The following is a 25,023-nucleotide window of genomic DNA, read 5'->3' on the forward strand; positions in this document are numbered from 1 at the left end:
CTGTCAAAAATACTTAATAACAGTTTGCTCTGTTTATTTTATCACTTTACTTTCTAAGTTACGATTAAAATTTAAGCAAAAATCTTTATTTATTTGTAATGATTTCTTTTCAAATTTGAACCATGAATCCGTACAAGGAAACAGAGGAGTCATCTTTCGATACACCTCATTTGTCTTATGAGGATATAGCTACAAAACTGCTAAAAGACAACTTCTTCCTGACTGCCTTAGAACTCCACACTGAGCTTGTAGAGAGCGGCAAGGAACTTCCTCAACTTAGAGAATTCTTCTCGAATCCTGGAAATTTTGAACAGCATGTCTCTAGAGCATCTGAATTAAATTCTATACGTGAGTTGAAATGCCATTTCAATAAAACTATACATGGACAGTTTTTGTAATGATTTAAGTACTTAAGTCCAAAATTTAGGCAATTTAGGCAATTTATGCAAATCGGGAAATAAATAGATATATTCCAATTCATGTTTCTCCCACGTCTTGAAAACTTTAAATTTAACATAATTCAGTAAAATCTAGTGCTATTTAGAGCAATGTAAGAAATCAAGTTATAAAAAAAAATTACTGGTATCTAAAATTTTCCAAATATAATTAAAATACTTATGTTTTTTATTTTATTTTTATAGACCGCACTCCAAGTCAAGCAACTTTAGACTCTTTGGACACAGCAAGATATTCAGAAGATGGTGGAGGTGACCGTGGTGGTAGTGGGGGTGACGTGGCTGTTCTAGAATTTGAGCTGCGTAAGGCAAGGGAAACTATTAATTCCCTAAGGGCTAATCTTACACAGTTTGCAGGTTGGTTATGAACTTGAAACATGAAAAGTGATCTAAAATAAACTACAAAAAATTGAGATTAAAAAGCAAATTGAACATATATACCTAAGTTGATATTATGTCTAGTAGTTTTGTGATTTATAAATATAATAATTTTTCACTATAATTCACTTCAATCTCACTTTGGCTTTTTAGTTTCCCTAAGAAAACTTTAATTGTAAAGTTGAATGTCAGAGTAAGAATTTTACAATATTAAGTGTAATGTAAAACTTTAGACCATATTGAGTAGGTCTGCACAGATAGATTCGAAGTCTTTGCAGCCTAAAGGATAAGACGGTCTGTGCATTTGTGTTGATCGATGCATCGATGTTCGAATCCCAGGCGGGTACCAATTTTTCTAATGAAATACGTACTCAACAAATGTTCACGATTGACTTCCATGGTGAAGGAATAAAATAGTGTAATAAAAAAATCAAACCTGAAGGGTAGGGCAGCCATTGCAATTATACCTCAACCTTAGAACTTCTATCTCAAGGTGGGTGACGCATTTACATTGTAGATGTATATGGGCTCCAGTAACCACTTAACACCAGGTGGGCTGTGAGCTAGTCCACCCACCTAAGCAATAAAAAATAAATAAATAAAATGGTGGGCTGTGAGATAAGTTCACTAAGCAATAAAAAAAAGGTACTACCAGATTTTTGTTTCTTAAACTATGATCTTTTAAATTGATACCTATTATTTTATTACTAATGAACTTTGTTCTCTTTTATGCGGATGTAAATTACATTATGACTGCTTAGGTAGTGAAACATATATCTTATACTTGATGTATTTGAATTTCAGCATTAATTTAAACTGTAGAGAATTATATATCACAATACTTTGCTGGTCTAAAGATCAAGGGTGGATCATATATAATAGATAGTCTGACATCACAATGCTACTAGCTTTATCTTATATTAACTTCACTGGGCATTTAAAATTAACATTATTATTTCTCACTCCCACAAAGATTCTCATCATTAACGCCCCCGCAACTGGTGTAGGGAGTCCAACGCTCATATAAATATTAGTCTATCCATTAAGTACATGTATTTTATACATGGATACCAAGTTTCAAGTCAATTGGATGCATGGTCACTAGTTATAACGTAATGTCCGTAAAAACTATAGATTACTAATATAAATTTCAAATATAGTTATGAATATGTTTCCACACTAATTTTTAGATGGTTCATCAACATTAGATAAAAGTTCCCAAAAAATATGTGACCAGAGATCCTTAAAGCCCCATGAGAAGAGAGCACTCAATTTCTTGATTAATGAATATCTACTTATGCAAGATTATAAATTAACTTCAATTACATTTTCTGATGAGAATCCTGATCAGGTAAGCTGAAAATATACAATATTATTATAAAACTAACAAAATTTCTATAATGCAATTATGAGTTGCTATAATGAATTCAAAACAGTCGACGTTTGACTGAACAATAGTAGAGTATCACCTATATTATCTTTCTGGAGAGGGACACTGAAAATCATAATTGATATCATTAAATATTATTTCCCAAAAAGCCTACACTTCAGTAAAATAAAACTTTGTTAGAGAGATCATTTAAACTAATAGATTTGAATCTATAATTGTATTACATGTACTGAATTCTTGCCAGGAATTCGAAGATTGGGATGATGTAGGTTTGAATATGCCTCGACCTGCAGGAATAGTCTCCCTATTCCGAGGAGAGTCAGTATTGAGTGTACCTAAAGTAGACTCATCAACTGAAACAAATTGGCAACAAATAGACGCTGGATGCCAGACTGAACTTGATGAAAGGAGTATTTGTATCAGTTGCCAGGACTCGATTGATCATGATAATGATTGGGCAGCTGAGGTGAGTTAAAATATTATTTGACATTTGTCATTTTATTTTGCCTAAGTGGTGTGATGTTTAAGTTATTTGGTAGATAAAACCAAGTGGGTCGTCCTCTCTTATTATATTATGTTAATATAACTTTTTTCATAGCTTCTCATTCAAGCTGAAGAGATAGAAATGCTGAAACAAAAGGCTATGGCCTTAGAGATGGAGAAGCAAAATTTTCAAAAATTGTATGATGCTGCTATTGTCAGTTTGAATTCTCTTGCAAGTCCTGCCACCGAGAGCAAAGCCCTTGATTTAAACACAAAAGATGAAAAAATGATTGAAGCCGAACAGGCTATTGATACTACACCAATAACATGTACGGCTTCAGAGAATCATTACGGGAGTGGAAATTCTACACATAGTGCAACACCAGAACAGTTCGAAATGATTGAGAGTGAAAAGAATAGTACTATGTGAGTTTTAACAAGACCTTTTTGAAGTAGACCGAATCAGTAATATTTTAAAATAAATTTCTGTGTATATTTTTTAAATATTTTTTTCAGCACCAGAAAAGAAGGCTCTACGCTAAGTTCCTTTGAACATACTGTGTTGGGTGAAAATTGTATCAGAGATTCACCGTTGCGGCGCGGTAGTGTCACCACTTTAGATGAAGCCCTTAGCATAAATGATGGAGGCGAGTGGACACGTGTTCAATATGAATACAACAGCATCGAAACGAGTAGTAAGGAAATGTGGATCGACAGGTAATTATATGCTTTCCCATTTCGGTTTTTAGTTTTTTTTTAATTGCCCTTGTAGGCAAACGAACATGTGGCCCGCCTGGTGAGTGACTATCGTCGCCCATAGACGTTAGCAATACCAGGGTCAGAACCAACCTGCTGCCTACCATGAAGACATATAAGAGCCGTAAGACATACATAATTAAAAGTTAAAACTACTTTTAAGGTTTAGTCTCGTGTTTTTTTAATTGTTATCAAATATTTCCGACGTTTAGAATTACCTATTTGCAGTTTTCACGGTCACGAAAGACTTCTGTGTAATTAAACCGTAAAATTATTCTTATTTATAAATATCTATATTAAATATATAAATTATTCTTATTTATAAGAGTCTATTTTTTTAAAGTAGGTAAAGGTAGGTTTCAAATAATTTGTTACAAAGTTTTAAGTAAATCAAACGAACGTGACACGAACGCAGATACGATGATGACACAATAATTTTATCTAAAATATGTTTATTAGGTACTTGCCTGTAAATTAAGATGTTTATAAACAAAGTGTTTAAATTTAGTTTCAGTATAGGCAATTTAAATGTCTTCAATTCACCTTATTTTTATGTTTTCTAGTTGCGTTTGCTTGCATATGTATCATGAAAAAACTAAAGCACCGATTTTATTGAGACTTCATTCAATGGTTTACTTTAAAAATATAAGGAGTTTATCTCGGTGATATGACGAGACACTGAGATATCCAAAATAATAAAATAATGTCGGTTAATGCGACCTGCAATTAGTAGAGCCTATCGTCATCGTCACGTGAATGGTTAGGAATGCATAAATGAATACCGTATGTACATATTCGACTTGGGTGTGAAGATCCATTGTTGACTGAATGATGACAAATCAAAAAGTTTGCGGTTACTCGATTACATGCATTAGTATTAATCAAGGAACATTAGTAATTTTTTTTATATAATAATTGCAGTGGTCTACCAAATAGTCTAAAAGTATCAATTCTAAACTGGTGCTGTGAGACGCTGAACCTGAACGAATCATTCTCGAACGATCTTTTAGTAGAACTAATAAACAATGATAAACCAATAACAGTGCCTGGGTTTCTAACGCTGGCTGCCGACACTATGCCTAGGGTAAGATCTAGAAATTTCTATTCATATATTTACGTACACATCTTACACTGTATTGTCCTCGCTCGTACAGTATTGACAACATATTTTATGTACAGTAAAAGCTCTTTATTGGCGGGTATATGTTCTATATGCCGCGAATACAGGGAACGTGAATATGGAAAAGCGCGTTTACAAAGGATATATTGGGTTGGATACCAACTTAATGGAATCTTTTTTATCAATGTGTATGTACCAATTGGATCCGCGAATAAAGAACTCTTTAGCTGCGAATATAGGATTTGGGTCGGAATATACTTAAGAAAATAAACCAAACCTTTACGCACATTATTCAATAATGAAGAATATACTAGTTTAAAAAATAAATAAATAATTATGGACGCTGACTATCGAAAATATCTACATTATTACAATTTCCAATGTTATGTGGATCTGAATAACTAAAATATAATTACTGTGATCACTTATACATAAAATAAGTAGATTGATTTAGAGATACTCGCATTTTTAAGGAGTAATGCGATTAATTCCGGCTTCAGGAATGAGTCTCTTTGCATCCTTTTTAAAAAATATTTTTCTGAATCGTTACCACGGGTGCAAACCGATCAGATTCTGATGAGGATGATTAGTGATATACCGCGAGACAGTATATGCAACTGTGGTTTGTTTTTGATTTGAATTGCTCTAAATATGTATACTGGCGTTCATAGATATGAGGTAGTGAATGTCGTCACTCACTCTGGGAGAAGTAGGTGGAATTCTTTTCGGTATTTTTTTTTATTGCTTAGACGGTTGGACGAACTCACATCCCACCTGGTGTTCTGTGGTTACTGGAGCCCATAGACATCTACAACGTAATGCCCCATCCATCTTGAGATATAAGTTCTAAGGTCTCAAGTATAGTTACAACGCCTTCCCCCTTCAAAACGAAACGCATTACTGCTTCACGGCAAAAGATAACGTGAATTATTTATATAGATAATCCCTCATACTCTCGTGGCACGACGTTTCGAAGCTGCGGCATTACTAGCAGCGAGCGTGGCTCTGCTTCCGACCGGAGATCCAAGACGCGCTCGCACCTTACACTCATTACTTACACTCGTGAAGAAGCCGGAGCCGTCCGACACCAGGTCCATATGTGAAGGTAACATCTAACATTAATAATACGATGTTTTATTTTGGCTGTATCGTGTAGAGTGGCGAAGTTTAAGAGCGATTTTTTTAAGGGATTTTATGACATTGTTACTAAGACTTTTAAGTCATGTCGTATGTTAATTTATATTCTTATTTTTATGAAAAATGATAATATGGAGGAAATGAAATAAAGATGATTAATTTGAGACATTAATCAACTGGTATTCATTCATTTTCATTTATTTTTAATTTGATTTGATTTGATTTGAATGAAATAAAATGAAATGAGATGATTTGATTTGATATGATATGGGATGAAATATAAGATATCTCAGTAAAATGGTGGTCATTTATTGAGATTTTTTCAGTGCACTTTTTGGAGGATCCCGTGAAGTTACGTCCAGCGGCTTTGTTTCATTTTCCCACATTTGTGCACTTTCACTGATATTAACAGTTAATAAACCACCGTTATTACACATTTAAACCTGAAGAAACACTAAATAGACAAAATAAAACAAATCACACAACTTCACTCCTTGCGTTCCCGTTCCCACCAAAAAGTCATTCTAGGAATTTTTTTCCCTACTTACGCCGAAAGTTCGGTTTTCGTCCCGCTGTACAGGGAAGAAAGTCTAACTTTTTCTTCCTGGATTCTGTCAAGTGCGCATGCGCGTTAGTGTCTACGTCTGCTCTCACGCACCTGAAATTCTTCGCCATTGTTGTGCTCGGGTAATTCGCAATATTGTGTTTAGTGTAAAAGTGAAATAAACAAAAGGCAATAAAATTTAATAGTGAAGTATTAAACAAAGATGAGTTCATCAGACAGTTCTTATTCAATTAGTAGTAGTTTATTTAAAAATAAATAAAATAACAGTTAAATTGTTTTTTTTGTGCACAATGTACTATTGTTGTTTCAGCGGCGTGTTACATAGTGAAATGGGGAGGCAGCGGGGAAGTGTTGTCCTCCGTAGCTGAGTTACTGGCATCGAGGTCGGCCGAGCGACGGATCCTGGCCAGCCAGATCTGCGTCGCTATAGCTCCGTACGTTCCGATCGAGCTGTGCACGTCCCTACTGCTCAGTCTGGTGGTGCTGATGTGCGAATCGAACGAGATCGAAATTAGGAGTTTGGCCCTAAAATCCGCGTGCCTAATATGTCCGGTTGCGGAACATAAGTACGCGCAGCTCGAGAATATAATGTTCGGTTTCCTGAAGGATCCGATCGAGAAGCACGTCAAAGATACGGTCAGCATTTTTGGGCCGATACTGGCGAGAAGCGCTCTGATGGCAGGTATGTCCGAGTATGTTTTTACTGGTGGTAGGACCTATATAGGAGGTAAAAGAATATTAAAAAAAAAACATGCCTGCTGAGTTTCTTGCCAGTACTTCTCAGGACGGAGGCTAGTTTTTGTGAATTGGCGGTACTTCTTTTTGACGTTCAACAAGTATGTACTTTCATTTATGTTGAATAAAAAAATTTTGATTTTGATTTGATTTGATTGTGAGTCCGCACGGGTAGGTGCCACCACCCTGCTTATTTCAGCCGTGAAGCAGTAATGCGTTTCGGTTTGAAGGTTGCATCAGCCGTTGTAACTATACTGAGATCTTAGAACTCATGTCTCAGAGTGGGTGGCGGCATTTATGTTGTGGATGTCTATGGGCTCCAGTAACCACTTAGCATCAGGTGGGCCGCGAGCTTGTTCACCCATCTAAGCACTAAAAAATATAAAAAAGGTCGCTATAAAACTGTTTATAGACGTGTGAAGACCTGTGAAAATTTGGTTTAAGCGAAATGTTTGCAACTCTACAGGAGAGCCATTTAAAGTTTAAAATATGAAAAAACTATCATAACAAAAAAACTTCTTCAGAGCTATTTGAATGTGGTAAACTTAATTGAAGTTCACATAAAAACATAGAATTGTTGATACTAATCTATACTAATATAGATTATAAAGAGGAAAAATTTGTTTGTTTGTATTGAATAGGCTCCGAAACTACTGAACCGATTTAAAAAATTCTTTCACTGTTGGTAAGCTACGCTATCCCCGGGTGACATAGGTTATATTTATGATATTTAAAAAAATATAGGGATCCTTACTGAAACTCCAATAATGTTAATCCAATGTGTAAAAAAACTACGTAAAATTCTTTACATCGCGTTTGCTACTTCCCAAGCGAAGCCGGGGCGGGCCGCTAGTACTAAATAAAACCGACCTTTAATTAATTACAAAGATAAATGTCCCGTACTAAACGAAATGTCACATAAACCAAACAGCCTTTCACCCATCGATATGCTTATACATCTACCACAGTTCATCAAGACGCTTACGAACAAAACAGATTTTATTTCGTCTTCTAACGTATCCATATATTTTTTTTCGAATAGTAAAATTGATTTATTTACTTTTCTGGCCTCCTTGGCACGCTTTGCCCTAATAAACATTATATTATCTGTCTCGTCTATTATTTGCACGAAAGATGATAAGTGAAAACAAAGAATAGTGACCTTAACTGTCCTCCTGTTTGTGATGGTTGATGAAATATGTAATATTTATATTTATTGTGTTAAATAAATAAATGTCATTCGTTTATCTCGTCCCAGTTTTTTATGAAAAAAAAAAGTTTACCCAACTAAACCGTTTTCAGGGAAATTCTGTACCGATCTGTGTACACGTATTATGAGAAACGCAGCGAAAGAGAGCTCGGATAATGAATGGAAAAACGCTGCTCTGTATTTAGATCTTATGAAATCTTTAGTATTAGCGAAACTGGCATACGTTATAAACGTTCAAATAATCAAAGATGCCACCTCGTCTGACTGTGATATGGAGAATATAATTTTACAAGAGGTACCTTTAGAGGAACAGGAGCATTTCGTGGATTTACAATGCTTCGTGAGCAATGTTGAAGCTAAGACGCTGCTGGCTGCTACGAACCGTCTGGTCAAAGAGAAACCGGACGTTAGATGGCCGGAACTGAACTGGTTTATTGATTTGTGAGTGTCCAATATTTTAGTTGTAATCGCGATGGTTTCGAAAGATATTACATGATATTTCATTACATTATTTTTTACTGGTGGTAGGACCTCTTGTGAGTCCGCGCGGGTGGGTACCACCACTCTGCCATTTCTGCCGTGAAGCAGTAATGCGTTTCGGTTTGAAGGGTGGGGCAGCAGTTGTAACTAAACTTGAAACCTTAGAACTTATATCTCAAGGTGGGTGGCGCATTTGCGTTGTGGATGTCTATGGGCTCCAGTAACCACTTAACACCAGGTGGGCTGTGAGCTCGTCCACCCAATTAAGCAATATATATATATATATATATATATGAAATAGGTATATTATGCAACATTATAAAAAAAAAAAGAGTCAATTTTGTACCACACGGTCTGTCCGAAATAGCCGGTATGTATTATAATTACGGGTTTGATTCCCGATCAGAAGCAGGGGGATATCTTTGTAAGAGAAGCCTGGCTGTGTCAGGTATGGGTGTGGTCTTGGTACTGTGCCCGGCATCGACAACACGAGGGGAAATCAGGCCATGGGCCGCTAGCATTTATACGCGGCTTTGCTCGCATTAGTGTAGAAGAAAAATATCCACAGTAATGGATTTTTTTCTTTTTTTTCTTTCTTTATTGCTTAGATGGGTGGACGAGCTCATAACTCACCTGGTGTTAAGTGGCTACTGGAGCCCATAGACATCTACAACGTAAACGCGCCAAGTTGTAAGGTCTCAGTATAGTTACAACGGCTGCCCCACCCTTTAAACCGAAACGCATTGCTGCTTCACGGCAGAAATAGGCCGGGCGGTGGTACCTACCCGCGCGAACTCACAAGTGGTCCTACCACTAGTAAGTTCTGGATGAAAGGTACCCTTAGTAGGGCATTGTAATTGCTCCCGTTCCTAAAAACCTATATATAAAATTTCATGATGAAAGTTCATGAAGTGTCTCACAATCAAAATCGAATTTTCAGATTTTATAAGGCGATTTCAAATTTAATTTCATCAAAGCAAAAGAAAAACGGTTAGTCTTCGCGAGCCGTTGACCTTTAATTAAGACTACTTTTGGGTTTTGATCTCGCCTTTTTGTTGTCACTATATTATTTTCGACGCTTCGAATGCTTTACAGTTTTCGTGGTCACCTACGATTTTTTTTTTTGTTAAGAGATTTTATGACCTGGTAACTAAGACCTTTAAGTCATGTTTTATTTTAATTTATATTCTTATTTTTATGATAAATGATAATATGAAGTGAAATGAAATGAAGATGATTAATTTGAGGCATTAATCAATTGGGATGACATTAAATGAAATGAGATGATATGGAATGAAATATAATCGCAGTAAAATGGTGGTCATTTACTGAGATTTTTTCAGTGGACTTTTTGGAGGAACCCGAGAAGTTCCGTCCAGCGGCTTTGTTTCATTTTCCCACATTTGTGCACTTTCACAGATATTAAACAGTTAATAAACCACCGTTATTACACATTTAAACCTGAAGAAACACGAAATAGACAAAATAAAACAAATCACACAACTTCACTCCTCGCGTTCCCGCCAAAAAGTCCTCACCTACGATTAAAATGTTAAATGCTAACTACCTTCAAATGTTAAAAAAAAAAATTCTTGAAATGTTTTTGATAGAAGAATTCTTATTTTTATTTATTTATTTATGTACACACAAAAAATAAGACATAGTACAGAGTAATAGGAAAATTAAGTACAAAGGCACTGCTTATTTCTTTAAGAGATCTCTTCCAGCAGCCCTGCGAGAGGATTATGAGAATAATAATATAATAATTAAAAAACATAAATAAAAAACAAAAATAATTCTTATTTTACTTGACTTCTTATCTCAGATATTTAATATATTTTGATATATTTTGTAAATTAACCAATTTCGATGTTTGTTGCGGTTTTAGTAGTCTTCTTCGTGGTACTTTTTATAAATTTTTCATACGAATAAATATTTTAATTTTTCCATCCTTACAGCGTAAAACAAGTCCTAGACTTAGCGACAACTTCAAAAGTTTTGAGTCATCAAACGATGTATGAAAAATTCATTTCGTTATTTTCGAGTTATGCGGAGAATTTTGGTGTGAGCTTTACTACCCACATCCTGAACCCGATATTCACCGATATTATAATGAATCTCGAGCAGAAAATGGAGAAACTTCACACTGTAAATGTCGAAAGCTCTGTGGTGGTCGGTATCTATTCAGTCACAGTGCTGCCAGCGATTGGGAATTATTCACAACACGGAGAATTTTTACAGAAGTATGTATTCATAATTCAATTTAGTAGTTACGTAATGTGTTCCGGCGTATGTCAGTGCTTAAAATATTAGATAATCTTAAGGCTCTGAAAGCTATGCCTATTGTACTTAAGTCGTTTGCAATAGATCAAAAATACGGAATGAAAAAAAAAAAACACTGCTTTAAACGATTTCATTTATTTTTCAGATGGGTAATGTACTGTAGTCTTCGCAGTTTCCCGCCTAAAGTATTATCCATTCCAATGAAGTGGGTTTGCGAACATCGACCAGACACACTTGATTTTTATTTACAACACCTTAGAGAGTGTGAGTTATTTAATAAATCATGATACTTAAGCATTCATATAATTTACGCGCACATAACAACCATAAATAATTTGGTTTTTTAAATCTGCTTGCTTTCGTCTTCGATAAGTTTGTTCTTATTAATTTTTCGAGAAACTAAACGTATCAGTAAATATTTTAGGTTTTTCTTGAATTGCTGGCAAATTAAATCTAAACAGTGTAAGATACTAAACAAATGCGTCATTTTTGTTTATATGCAGATGCTGTATTGAATTATTTTATTTTCATTAAATAGCCCGCTAATGTTTTTCGATTAGTTGCGGCCAGCAGTTGCGAGAGCGCAAGCGGCAGTTCAGTCCGCGTCTACATCTCCAATATTATCACAGAGCTGTTGAACACAACAGAAATAAATGAGAAATGTATAGAACGACAAGTCCTGCCGGCTGTCGTAGCTCTCTTGCACGACGATGATGTGTGAGTTTTATCTGCATTAATAAAATATAAATTCCGATTCTAGATAGATGACTGCGACATTGACGACTTTTTTCCTAAATTAATTTAAAAAATTAATAATTAAAATTGAATTAAAAAATTAATTAATCAATAAATAAATCAAGCTAATTAACGTCAAGCGAGTTAGGTTGACGCGTATCAGTTTCGAATCTTAAAACTTATTTGAATCTTAAATGAGTTTTCGGCCTCAACTACACTACGACGCCGCAGATATCGCGGTGACGTGGAAATGTAATACAGTAAAAAAAATTATATTCGCATTTTCCCTATTCGCGGATAAAAAAATACCATCTTCATCATTCTTATATTCGTGGATCCAACCGGTAATTGATAAAAAGGATTCCAATTTGTAGGTATCCAAATATCCTTTCTAAACGCGTCGTCAACTCGACTAATAACAAAGTAAAATGTACCTTATTATCACTATGCCTAAAGTATGTTATTAAATGATATCGCCTAGAAACGTGTCCTCTATATGTAAATTATCATTCATCACTCGACGAGTAAATTAACCCTCAGACAGAGCCCACTGAGTTTCTCGTCGGATCTTCTCAGTGTTTCGCGTTTCTGATCCGGTGGTAGATTCTGCGAATTCTGCGTCACGGTTCTTGCTAGGGTTCGTGTTAGCAACGTCGTCAGGTTTGAGCCCCGTGAGCTCACCTACTAGTTAAGGTTACGCTGAAATAGTCTCTCAAGGCTCTCAGTTTAGACAGGAAAAAAGAAAAAAAAGCAACCTTGTTGGAAGTCGCATTAGAAGTTTCACTTCAATATTACAGGTCGGTCCGCGAAGTAGCACTCACCTCATGGGGCAGTATGACTCGCACCTGTTTGATCCGAGGGCTGGCGTGCGAAGCGCAGTGTTGGGCCGCGGCCGACGACCTGCTGTGCGGTACACACGTGCTCTCCACGAAGGAAGGGCTGCGAGCGGCCGAGGCACTAACTCTATTGGTGTTGCCCACTGCCGATAGCCACGCCGTCTCAGAGAAAGGTACTGTCATGCTCGAATAAACCTTCCTAATTTTTGTTTTGCTAGTAATTACCACCTGCCAAGCTTCATCTCTGCACTCCCCTAAGGTAGACTGTTAGAGAATGCCTATGGCATTAAGTCCGCTTTTATACTTTCTAGTTTATGAAGTTATAAATAAAAAAAATAAAAAAATTGGGGATAGCAAAAATAAAATTGTTTGAAATTTCAATGTAGCACACCAAATTGAGATTGATACTTTGGTATAATAGCCGGCAAACTTCTTGAGCATTTGTTGACGTAGTGGGGGTAAGTTCGCGCATGGTACACTCACGTGCAAAAACATTACTTACTCTGCGTCATAATGCTATTAAATTATTAAAATCAACATATGTATTTATTTATATATTTATTAGAACATCAACAAAACATATAGGTTAATAATTCTAATAATTTAATCTTGGGGTAAAATAGATATTCCTTCTATTAAGTCAAAACTAGAGCTGTTGCTAGGTCTTGGTTCAGTTGAAGCGAAGCTGGTATTTGTAATTTTTTTTTCGTTATCATAATCTTGACCATCATCATCATCACTGTTTTCATCACCCGAGTCGCTATCATCGTGATTAGTCGACATAGGGCTCATCGGTGTAGTTTACAACTCGGTCGATTCGGTCTTCTTTTTTGTCTATAATTAATTATTTTTTGAAGATATTCGATTCGTAGTAATCGAATGTTACTTTTTTCAATTACCAGCTTCCGATTATTTTCTGTTCTTTTTTTCCATCTGAAGCCTAGCTCTTTCATAATACGTCGTAAGCTTCATTCCGAGCCATTAAAATTTATATCTTCTTTAAATTTTTCGATGCCTTTCTACGGTACGGAGTTTCGCTGCTTGTTATGTAGTTATTATGATTACATCTTTTTATTACAGATTGAACGAAACTATCCATTCCGGTAACTTTCTTCTTCTCTGATCTTTTCTTACCCGGAGTCCGAAACACGGCGAGCAAGCCAGAGCCTTAAGGCCTTCGTCAAACAGAACGCGTACTTAGCGCGCGTCAGAGCGCTAAACTAACGCCGCGCTATAACGCCGAGATGTATTGTACTACTACGGTATTATACCGTCAAACAGAGCGCCAGCGCTATGAGCCCTATAGCGCTGGCGCGCTGTGTGACGGTATGTTACCACAGTAGTACATCACATCTCGACGTCATAGCGTAGCGCTCTGACGCGCGCTAATTACGCGTTCTGTTTGACGAAGCCTTTAGTTTCCTTAATAATGCACCTAACAGTACTCACTGATGGTTTTGTTACTTCCGAAGTCTGTTTTAATTTTTCCATATCATTCTTCCCCTGTTTTACAATGAAGCAATATACGTCGTACACAATTTTTCTACCCTTTCTTTTGAATACTACACCAGTTTGTCGCGGCATAGTGTATGTTTTATAAAAAATCAACAAACACTCAACAAATAGTCATGGCAACAAAGTCCACAAGTAATTATAACAAATAACTTAACGATTAATAACGATAGACTTTCACTGTACGCAAGCGTACTTTTGGGAGCAAGCGGAATGAGGGCGCGGTGCGGGGCGCAAGGTTCGACTGATCTACCAATAACGCGCTCGATACGATTTCCCCTGCCGTCGCGCCTCACCCTCACCACCAAAGTGATCTAAAATTCGGTTCTGCGCGGTCAAGGTCATTTGCTCAAGAAGTTTGCCGGTTACTATAAGAGGGCTGTTCTATTAGTCGAAATCGATGTTTGCAACACGCTCCAGCACCACCGGTGTGATAGCCACGGTTATTGGCGTTCAGATCCCTTGACATCTAGATAAGGAGAATAGGCCGCCCGTGCGCGTAGCTATGTCATTGAATACGCCAATCATCAAGCCCAATGTTACATTACTTTCACACGATCCCCCAAAAATTTGTATTCAGTATTTGAATTCTTTTTTTTTTTAATTCCTACCTGTGCTGATAGCCTTGAGAGGCTATTTCAGCTTCGCCCTAACGTTAGTAGGTGAGCTCGCGGGGCTCAACCGGAGAGTTGCTAACACTGACCCTAGCAAGAGCAGTGCTTCGCAGAATCTACCACCGGATCGGAAACGCGACCCACTGAGAAGATCCGGCGAGAAACTCAGTGGGCTGTGTCCATGGGTTAGTTCACTCGTCGAACCCTTCGTCGCAAGCGACGGGTTCGACGAGGACGGTGACCGGTGCTTGTGGTGCCTAAAAGCACCGTTAATGGATCAGGAGGATCCGTAATGACGTGCTTTGGGCGACGTCGACGGTTTACCATTCGGTCTACTGGGTCGGGTATGTAATTTCCAGCGGCTACGATGAGAGGGTTCTCATGTCGTGCCGCCTTCTCAAAATGGCGCAGCGATGCCGACTGTAGATACTTACTAAGGGAGTCGAGCTCCAGGTCGTCGTGGAGATCCACATTCCTAAGGAACCAAGGCGCTCCGACGGCTATCCTGCAGAATCGTGATTGAATAACTTGAAGGGATTTCAAGTTGGTGCGGGCTGCGTGAGCGAACACTACGCTTGCATACGTCATGACGGGGCGTATACAAGTTTTGTAGAGAGTTACCTTATTACGGAGGGACAGTTTGCTTCGACTACAAAGCATTGGATAGAGTCGTCCTAGAATAAACGCGGCGCGGTCGCGTACCGTTTTTATATGGGGACGGAATGTCATCCCTCTGTCGAGGGTGACGCCTAGATATTTGACCTTCGAGACCCACGGAATGGGCTGGCCAAAGAGAGTGATGGGACTAACGGCGGAGGTGTTTGCGCGCCTACTACGGAGTGGGATGCTCGAAGTGATGTTCGGAGGGCGACCCCTTTTGAAGAGCACCGCTGCGCTTTTCGTGGGGTTGATGTCTATTCGCCACTTCCGGAACCACTGTCCCAGGGTGGCTACTGCGATCTGGAGTCGCCGATGAAGCAGCGACATCTTCCTACACGAGTAGTAGATAGCCGTGTCATCGGCGAAGAGCGCTAGATGGGTCTCCGGAGACCGGGGTATATCATTGATATACAAACTAAATAATAACGGGGAGAGCGCGGAGCCTTGCGGGACTCCGGCGGTCAGTTGACGGGGACGAGAACGAGTTCCCTCTACTCGATATCGAAACGAACGGTTCGACAAGAAGTCTCGTATGATGAGCACGAGTCTGTCTGGCACTCCCATGTTGTACAGTTTATAAATTAAACCGTTGTGCCAGACTTTGTCGAACGCCTTCGCGATGTCGAAGAAGAGGGCGCCGGTCGGGATTTGTTTACGCCTATTTAGTCCTATCAGAATGTGCTCCGTGAGGCGGTGCACTTGTTGTACGCACGAGTGTTTTGAGCGGAATCCGAACTGTTCGTCAATGAGAATTTTGTTCGCGGTAACAAAATCCCAGAGGCGTTTCCTAAGGAGCCGTTCGTAAATTTTTCCTATCGTCGAGAGGAGACTAATCGGACGGTAACTAGAAGTTTCGTTTGTCGGTTTGCCCGGCTTATGTATACCGATAACGTCCGCTTCTTTCCACACCGCGGGAAAGATGCAGTGCGTCATAGCGGCATTTAAAATTGTAGCCAACATTGCTATCAGTTGGACTGGCAAAAATTTTAGCGCGCGGTTGTGGATGCCGTCGGAGCCGGGTGCCTTCCTAGGTTGTAGGTTGTGGATCGCGTCTCTAACTTCGTCAGTGGTAATGGGGGGTAACGCGTCCGAGGGCGGCAGGGAAGCTCTGCGCTCGACCTCCCTGTCGACTAACTCGGTGTGTTCGGGGTCCGCGTGTTGAGTGCTGGTGGTGCACTGCTCTTGCAGTGCATCGGCCAGCAGCTCAGCCTTGTCATCATTTGAATTCCTGTACACATACCAGACCACGAAAAACGTATATTTGGCACTCCCCTTGTCCTGGCGTGCAACCTGTTTGACAGGACATAAGACCTACAACGACTAGACATATACTAAGATATAGACTTGACAAGAATTTGAAAAGAAACAAACAGAGAAAAGAAACGAAAGAAAAAAATAGACGACAAAAGAACTAACCGACCGTTCACCTCTCTTACACATATCGTCTTTCACGCAATCCATCAATTTCTTCTTAGGTCTACCTCTTCCTCTATATCCTTCTACATTCACAGTTAACACTCTCTTACCAACCTCATTTTCGTTTCGTCTCATCACATGTCCATACCATTCCAAACGCGCAGATCTCGACTTCTCTGTCACAGGTGTCACTTTCAGACTTCCTCTTACATATTCATTCCGTATTCTATCAATTCTCGTTACTTCATACATCCATCGCAACATTCGCATCTCATCGCCTTTTATCCACTATTTTAGTGGTCCAACAAGCTGATCCATACAAGACAGTAGGCCTTATAAGATCTTATATATCTTCCCTTTTAGGGGAAGAGAAATATGTGAGTCACACGTGGTGTCCCCGTGGCGTCTCCGACATAATATATATATTACTAGCGTTCCGCCCTCGCTTCGCTTCGGAAACTGTAATTTATTATTGATTTCTCCACTATTTAATGGATATTATACATATAATAAACCTTCCTCTTCAATCACTATCTATTAAAAAAACCGCATCAAAATCCGTTGCATAGTTTTAAAGATTTAAGCATACACAGGGATATAGGGACAGAGAAAGCGACTTTGTTTTATACTATGTAGTGATAATAAAATTCTTTTTAGACAGTTTTTTCTTTTTTCAAAACTTCCAGCGGTGTCGCTACTGTGCGCCCTGTGCGAGCGCGGCCCCGCGTGCGCCGAGCGCGTGGCAGCCCTAACGCCGGGCCTGCAGCTGGCGGTGCACCACTGCGGGCGCCACCCGGCTATACTGCCCGCATTAAGGTACCACATACACAAACAGCATTCATGCTGTAGGCTTCCACTAACCCTTTGTCTAACCATATCGAGTTATAGTTACATTCATTGGACGCATATTTACAATTTTGTTTTATTGATTAGGTTTGTGGACGAGCTCACAGCCCACCTGATGTTAAGTGTTTACTGCAGCCGATAGACATCTACAACGTAAATGCGCCACCCACCTTGAGATATAAGTTCTAAGGTCCTCCGTGGTGGTACCTACCCCGTGCGGACTCACAGGAGGTCCTGCCATCAGTAACTTAGGCAAATTACAATTTTGCGGGTTTGATTTTTATTACACGATGTTATTCCTTCACCGCGGAAGTCAATCGTGAACATTTGTCAAGTAAGTACGTATTTCATTAGTGAAATTGGTACCCGCCTGCGGGATTCGAACACCGTTGCATGTTTACGCTGCGTGTCGCGATAGCTGCCGACCGAGCGGTACGAAGTTAAACGAATTTGAAGTCGTCGTGGCCTAAAGGATAAGACGTCCGGTGCATTCGTGTTGAAGCGATGCAACGGTGTTCGAATGCCGCAGGCGGGACCAATTTTTCTAATACGTACTCAACAAATGTTCACGATTGACTTCCACGGTAAAGGAATAACATCGTGTAATAAAAATAGAACCGTAATTACTGGTGGTAGGACCTCTTGTGAGTCCGCTCGGGTAGGTACCACCGCCCAACCTATTTCTGCCGTGAAGCAGTAATGCATTTCGGTTTGAAGGGTGGGGCAGCCGTTGTAACCATACTGAGACATTAGAACTTATATCTCAAGGTGGGTGGCGCATTTACGTTGTAGATGTCTATGGGTTCCAGTAACCACTTAACACCAGGTGTTTTGTGGATTTGTGTTCGTGATCGGTGACGTGATTGAGGTAGTAGATGTTAGCAGGTTATTGCAGTACGGTGAAACTAGCTAACCGCAATTTTGTCTATAGATAGTTTCAATAACCATTTACGTTGCACAACGACCATGCCTACTTTGAACCTTGCGCGGTTTTAGTTATTTGTTTAGTTATTGTTTTAGTTATTTCGTAGTGGGGGTGACAGGTTATTTTCGTTACGAAATTTCTGGATTCCGCTCTCAAGCCGCGCCCAAGACCCGCGATAAAATCTATGCAATAGCTTAAAAAAAGCTAATAAAAGCGTATTGAAAAAAACATTTGGATGTTACAGAAAATTGGAGGAGGAGGTGCAGTCGCCCGCGCTGTCGCAGCACCGGGCGGCCGTGGAGAGCCTGGTGCAGACGGCGGCCGGCGCGCCCGCCGAGCCCGCGCGCGACCCCCCGCGCCCCGCCAACCTGCTCGCCGCGCAGGAGGTCGGCAGGAGGGTCACGCAGATGTTCCACCAATCCAAGACCAACATCAATTTACAGAATATATTTAAAAAGAAACCGTAGCTGACGTCACGTGAACGGGAGCTTAACATTCAGTGCCATGTACGTCACCGGTGCCCTACGCGGCGCACTGATGTAATTACGTCGATTTATGTTACTAAGCGTGCCTGGATTGCCTTCTTTTGTTTGATAATGTATATTTTATGGTATTTATATGTATCTACTGGTGGTAGGACCCCTTGTGGTCCGCACGGGTAGATACCACCACCCCGCCTATTTCTGCCGTGAAGCAGTAATGCGTTTCGGTTTGAAGGGTGGGGCAGCCGCTGTAACTATACTGAGACCTTAGAACTTATATCTCAAGGTGGGTGGCGCATTTGCGTTGTAGATGTCTATGGGCTCTGGTAACCACTTAAAAATAGGTGGGCTGTGAGCTCGTCCGCTCATCTAAGCAAAATATATATTTTAGTCTATTAGGTCTCTTAGAAATAAATTAATTGTCAGTATCTTAGGATTAGTCTTTCCCAGTCTACTAGATATTCCGGCGCCTTAGTAAGAAGAACAAAGAGAGAAATCGACATAGTTACTTCAGTGGGCCGCGTAGGGCACCGGTGACCTACACGGCAGTCAATGTGTTAAATATCAAAATTGTGCTACATGGTATGTGGATTTGTTGATAAACATTGAACGCGCTCGTATGTCCATATATGTATGTACACCACAAAAAAATATATATTTGTGAATAATCAACTTACATGATTAAAATCTATTAATTCAGCGGTCGGGGAACTTTTTTCATTATCACTCCAAAATATTTTTGTGTAAGTTGATACTACCCCATGGCGAAGAACAAAAAAGAAACGAAATCGCTTCTTTTTAGTATCTTTCATATTATATATAGCCAGCCCCCATGATAATTTTGAAAAGAAAACAATAACTAAAAATTTATTCTATTCTAAAGAAGTTTCACTTCAATATATACTTTTTACTCACAAAAGTTTCATTTTTCCCCCCCAAAATTTAATTTTACCCCATTTGGGGTAGTTTGCCTCGGTACCCCGACCGCCGTATTGATTTATCTATATAGTGATCGTTTAACAACTACGTTTTACGCGGTTGAACATTCTTCAATATTCCGTACGGAATGTTTTAGCATTTAAATTTACAAGGAACAAACATCCTTAAAAAAAAATGTAAATTGTAATTTATTATTAAGTAGTTACTAAATAATGCATTCCTAATAAGGTAGATTTATTATTTAAAGCTCACTATACATGCTTCAGCTGAGCATGTGTGTACAGTACAAAAGTAAATAGTGCAATAAAAATTATCTACGAACATTTACTAAATGAATCTCTGTTATTTCTTATTATGTTATTTGTATCTTTAAATATAATAATAATAATTTACATGTTATGTATTGCATTAACTGCATATTAATCTTTGTCACTGAATCCTAATAATACTGAAGCTATCCTCAAAATATTATTTAATTATTAATTGACCAATGTGTTGTGTTAAAATAAGCATATTATATTGTACTAGATAAAAGCCGGCTTTGCTTGTTTTTTTTTTATAAGTTGTGTTTTTTCGAATTTATATTTAAATACTAATTACATATTGATAAAATGATGAAATATGAATAATATTTTTTAAATATGAACTGGTTATTTAAAGAAAAAATCTAAATTATCGATAAAGTTGATTATTGAAAACACGAATAAAACAAAATTTACTGAAAATAAATCGTAGCTAGGTCGATTTATCGCCCCCTAAACTAAATTAACTAAATTTTATGAAAATCGTTGGAGCTGTTTCCGAGATTCAGATTATATAAAATATATATTCAAGAATTGCTCGTTTAAATATATAAGATAAGATATTCTATGTATCTAGAGGTGAAAGGCTATTAGGTTTAAGGGACATTTATCATTGTAATTATAAGTGCGTTTTATTTGGTATCCGCATCAACAGTTCGATGTTTTTAATTAAGTTTACTCCATTCAAATAGCTGAAGATTTTTTTGTTATAATATTTTTGCCAAATTTTAAACTTGAAATGGCTCTTCTGTAAGGTTGCAAAAATGTCGCTTAAGTCAAATAGTCTTTCACTCGTCGATATGTATATAGAATACTCAGAGAAAGAAAAGAAGAGAAAAGGCCTCCGTTTTTATTGTGATAAATAAAACTGTGTTTATAAATAAAATTTCAGTAACAGTTAAGTGTTAATTAATAATATTTACAAATAGAATATTAAATAAAAATACAATATAAATAAAATACAATACTTCACTATTTACAATAGATTTTACAATAAGTGATATCGTTAAAAAATTATGCACAGTAAATAGTTTCTTATAGTATTATACTCTCAATTATGTATGTATAGTAAGAAAAATCTTGCATAATTCATAGAGCAGTATTGATCAAAGTTGCAAATATTAATTATATACTAGGTAGGCAAGTCGCAGTTTCACGCGTGTATCAATAATCAAACTAATTTTAAACATATTCGGTTTCATTAAAATATTTTTTCTTCAAACATATTGCGTCATTTGAGATTAAAATTAAAAAGCAGACTTAAAATGAACAAAATCGATGATTTGAGATCACGTACCTACTCTTAAATACCAAATCATAACACAAATTAGAATTACGTATTTACCATAAATAATAGAGGTAGCAAATGCATTGTTAATTTAATACTCAATTTCAGTAAATATATCTTATCTGAGATCGCAGCATTGTATATTACCATACTTCATATAGAACAATCTTCAGATTCACACAACAGAATTAGCGATTCACAATTAGCAATATTTGATGTATAGTCGGATTTTTTATTAGACGAAGTCAACTGACGTTTACTGTGTTGTCAGTTTTTGATGAAATAAAAATAGTGTTGTGACAAAGTGAACGATTGAAAAAACTCCTGAATTAATGAAATTTCCTCGATTGTCTAGTGAATAGTTGGTGTGCCGAATTGCCGATATCGGGTACGGGGTTCGAATTTTAGGCGTGCTTTGTACATACCAACGGGTTTTCGACGAAATATTATGTTCCTATAGTATCTACCTGTACTGAATACCGAGTGTTTTAAACATTAAGAAAAACATTGCGAGGAAGCTTGTAAGACTGTCCTATTTCCAATACATCATATAGTTGAAATTATAGACGTATAAAATATAACAATTATAGGTAGGTAATGAAAATAAAAAAACTGATTGTAGTTACATACTACTAGTAACATATATTGGAGCACTTTAATACAATTTTATTGTAAAATATAAATAATATTCTTTGATAGTTTGAAATTAATGATTAACTTTTCAAACTCATTATTCATTCATGTGATTGAACGAGAACTGAACGCATCACTATTACTTTAAATATAGCAACATTATTTCACAAAGTGACATTAGCTACTGTCAGCTGGCTTCGTCTAATTAAAAATCCGACTATAGATGTATATATATTTTTTTTTATCTTTTTCGGTTCGCGATCTTAACTACACATCCAACGAGCTACTTTTTTAATCATGGCAATAAATCTAAAGTCAGTTACATCTAATCTGCGATAAACTTTGTGATTTAAGAAAAAAGCTACACATCTGTAGTCAGAACTTTGATGGCGTTACGACTATTAAAAGTTATTACATTTTATTAGGTGTTAGATTAATTTGTGCTTCCTATAATTGTGTTGTGTATTTATTAATAATTTTGCGTTGTAGTTCAAATTTCATATAAATAATTTACATATATATTAAAATTCATTTTAAAATTTTATTATTGTGATATTCTAATTATTAAGTAAATACTCGATCCATAAATAATATATCTAGTGAGAAAAAAAACTATATTTTTGGGAATTTTCACCACGGCGCGGCGGTGCGCTGGTTCTTTATTTTTTGGAGTTTCCTGCGGGGACGAGTATCACCAAAAGGTGAACAAGAAGAGAGGCAGGCCGATTAGTAGACGTACCAGCCATTCCGTCGCTGGCTTCTTGTAGGCAGTAGAATCCAAGGAACGCGACTGGTGGACGACGGGTAATGGCGGCTAAGGGCCGGACAGCTTGACCGCACTCCTTAAAATTATTTGTGTTCACAAAACGCATATAACACTCGCACAACAACGATGAATGTTCGTAGGAGTTCTTAAAAGTAGAATAACAAAACCCAAAAAAACCTAATATATTGAGATGAAAAACACGCGGCGAGTTGTACAATGCGCGCGGTGCGGTCGCTGATAGTCTTCTTTTTTTCCTTTTTATTTTTTTTATAACTGGCCATGCGATAGGTTTTATGTCTACTCTCATCAAAAAAAAGAACCAATATCAAAAAGATACACCCTGTTTTCCAATTACAGCACAAGAGGGCATTATGCGGTATAATGCTCAACGTTGAATGTTTCAACTACAGCAACGCTTCGCACAATCGAGCACTCTCAAAAGTAATGCTCTCGCGTGATACTCGCAATCGATACCGACTCAGTGACAGAAAATTGACAAGTGTTTTTTCTTTAAGTTAGCATTAATCGAAATTTTGTTTATATTATCGTTGAGCATTATGCCGCATAATGCCCTCTTGTGCTGTAATTGGAAAACAGAGACAAATTGTGATCTTATTTTTTATTAATTTCCAATATAATCGCTTACTTTTATTGTTTTTGGTTTAACTGTCAGAATTGAAAATCTATATTAAAAGCATATTTTTATAAGTTACGTTATTCGGCCAAACGCAAGTAGTTGTATATGACGTAATTTGGGGTCAAAATACACTATGAATTAAAGCTGTAACATTATAACGATTACACAAATGTGGCATCGTGCTTTAAGATTGGTGTTTAGCTTCACGTCAATAACAGTACCTAATCAAATTATATTTTTATTTAATTAGCATTATTCATAAATTGTTGTGTTGTTGGTACCTATCTAGCCGCCTATATTATCTATACTATTTATTATTATTATTATTATACACAAGGGGATCGCGGGTTCGAATCCCGCCAAGGGAAGATATTTGTATGATAAATATAAATGTCTTTTCCAGGGTTATGGATGTATATTAAATATATGTATGTGTATAATAAAAATCTTACATTTATTTCCGTTATCTGGTACCTGTAACACAAGTTCTTTACGAACTTATCATGGGACTAGTTAACGTGGCGTGATTGTAAGTAAATATTTATTTATTAGTTATTGTTTATTTATTATATCATTGTGGCTTAAATTACTAATAAATAATGTCATTAAAACTATCTCTGATAATTACTGTTATACTGAATTTATATTTTAATTTCGAATCATAATAGCAATGTACTTAAAAATCGTAATCGTATATCGGTGCCACAGGATTATGTTGTCAGTGTAAGAAATACAATGTTTTTTTTTATTATATTAAAAGACTTTTATTTACAACAGATCTTCGATCGATTGCACTTCGAACTTCCCTGTCTTATATTCGGCGTGGAATTTATCCATGACATCTTTAGGTAGTAGGTATTGACTGACAGCTGGATCCTTATACATGTTTTCTATGTAGGCAACCTAGAATTTATAAATTAGATTTCAGAAAAGCAAATAAACATCCAATAATACAATCAAAGTGCCTTTAAAATTTTAACGAATTTGATGTAGATCTTCGATTTACGTGCTTGACCTATGTTTATATAGTTAGGTTAGGTTAGTTTAAATCATTCATACAAAAGGTAAGGTAAGGTATGTACCAGTAAGTCGAATTTTGCGGATTTAATTTTGAGTTTTTCATCGTTCATCGATTGAATTCTCTCGAACCATGGCCAGATCATGTAGTCTGCGAATCCAGGCTTTTCGCCGCCGAGAAATCTTGTGCCACGATTCCTTAACTGTCCCTCGAAAAATGTAAGAGCTTTGTGATAACTCATTAACGTTTCATCGTTGATCGTATCGGGCGTTCTCATAACTTTGAAATACATTACAAATATCTGAAATTGAAGAATAACTTTTTACCGTTTTCGTTTCTCTTCTTCAACCCGTGCCTACCCAATGCTGAGTATATGTCTCTTCATATGCACTCCATTCTTTTTTTTATTGCTTACATTGGTG

The 25,023-nt window shown here is 37.3% G+C and overlaps 2 protein-coding genes across 2 annotated transcripts in view; one reads left to right on the top strand and one right to left on the bottom strand.

Moving 5' to 3' along the window:
- LOC114251048 (RAB11-binding protein RELCH homolog) lies at positions 1–24,342 on the top strand. The gene is made up of 16 exons (XM_028185225.2): positions 1–348; positions 642–812; positions 2,024–2,184; positions 2,468–2,689; positions 2,822–3,132; positions 3,223–3,423; positions 4,384–4,546; positions 5,522–5,687; positions 6,595–6,966; positions 8,322–8,670; positions 10,668–10,952; positions 11,138–11,256; positions 11,553–11,709; positions 12,525–12,736; positions 17,452–17,581; positions 18,781–24,342. Exons 1-16 carry the CDS (start codon positions 123–125, stop codon positions 19,001–19,003), a joined length of 3,468 nt encoding a protein of 1,155 aa, XP_028041026.2. The 5' UTR covers positions 1–122; the 3' UTR covers positions 19,004–24,342.
- Positions 22,164–25,023, bottom strand: part of GSTo4 (glutathione S-transferase omega 4) — a 5,844-nt gene continuing 2,984 nt past the window's right edge. Inside the window, exons 4-5 of the mRNA XM_028185214.2 lie at positions 24,666–24,902; positions 22,164–24,486 (exon numbers count right to left, since the gene is read on the bottom strand). Of these exons, the coding sequence (XP_028041015.1) occupies positions 24,352–24,486; positions 24,666–24,902 (372 nt within the window). The 3' untranslated portion in view covers positions 22,164–24,351. The remainder of the gene's footprint in view (positions 24,487–24,665; positions 24,903–25,023) is intronic.

Source organism: Bombyx mandarina, chromosome 11 (genome assembly GCF_030267445.1).
Source record: "Bombyx mandarina strain Sakado chromosome 11, ASM3026744v2".
Classification (NCBI taxonomy): Eukaryota; Metazoa; Arthropoda; class Insecta; order Lepidoptera; family Bombycidae; genus Bombyx; species Bombyx mandarina.

Coding starts and splice junctions, on each gene's coding strand:
- LOC114251048 (XM_028185225.2), top strand. CDS start 123: ATGAATCCGTACAAGGAAACAGAGGAGTCATCTTTCGATACACCTCAT. Junction 2,185..2,467: donor CTGATGAGAATCCTGATCAG/GTAAGCTGAAAA, acceptor AATTCTTGCCAG/GAATTCGAAGATTGGGATGA. Junction 11,257..11,552: donor TTTACAACACCTTAGAGAGT/GTGAGTTATTTA, acceptor TTTTTCGATTAG/TTGCGGCCAGCAGTTGCGAG.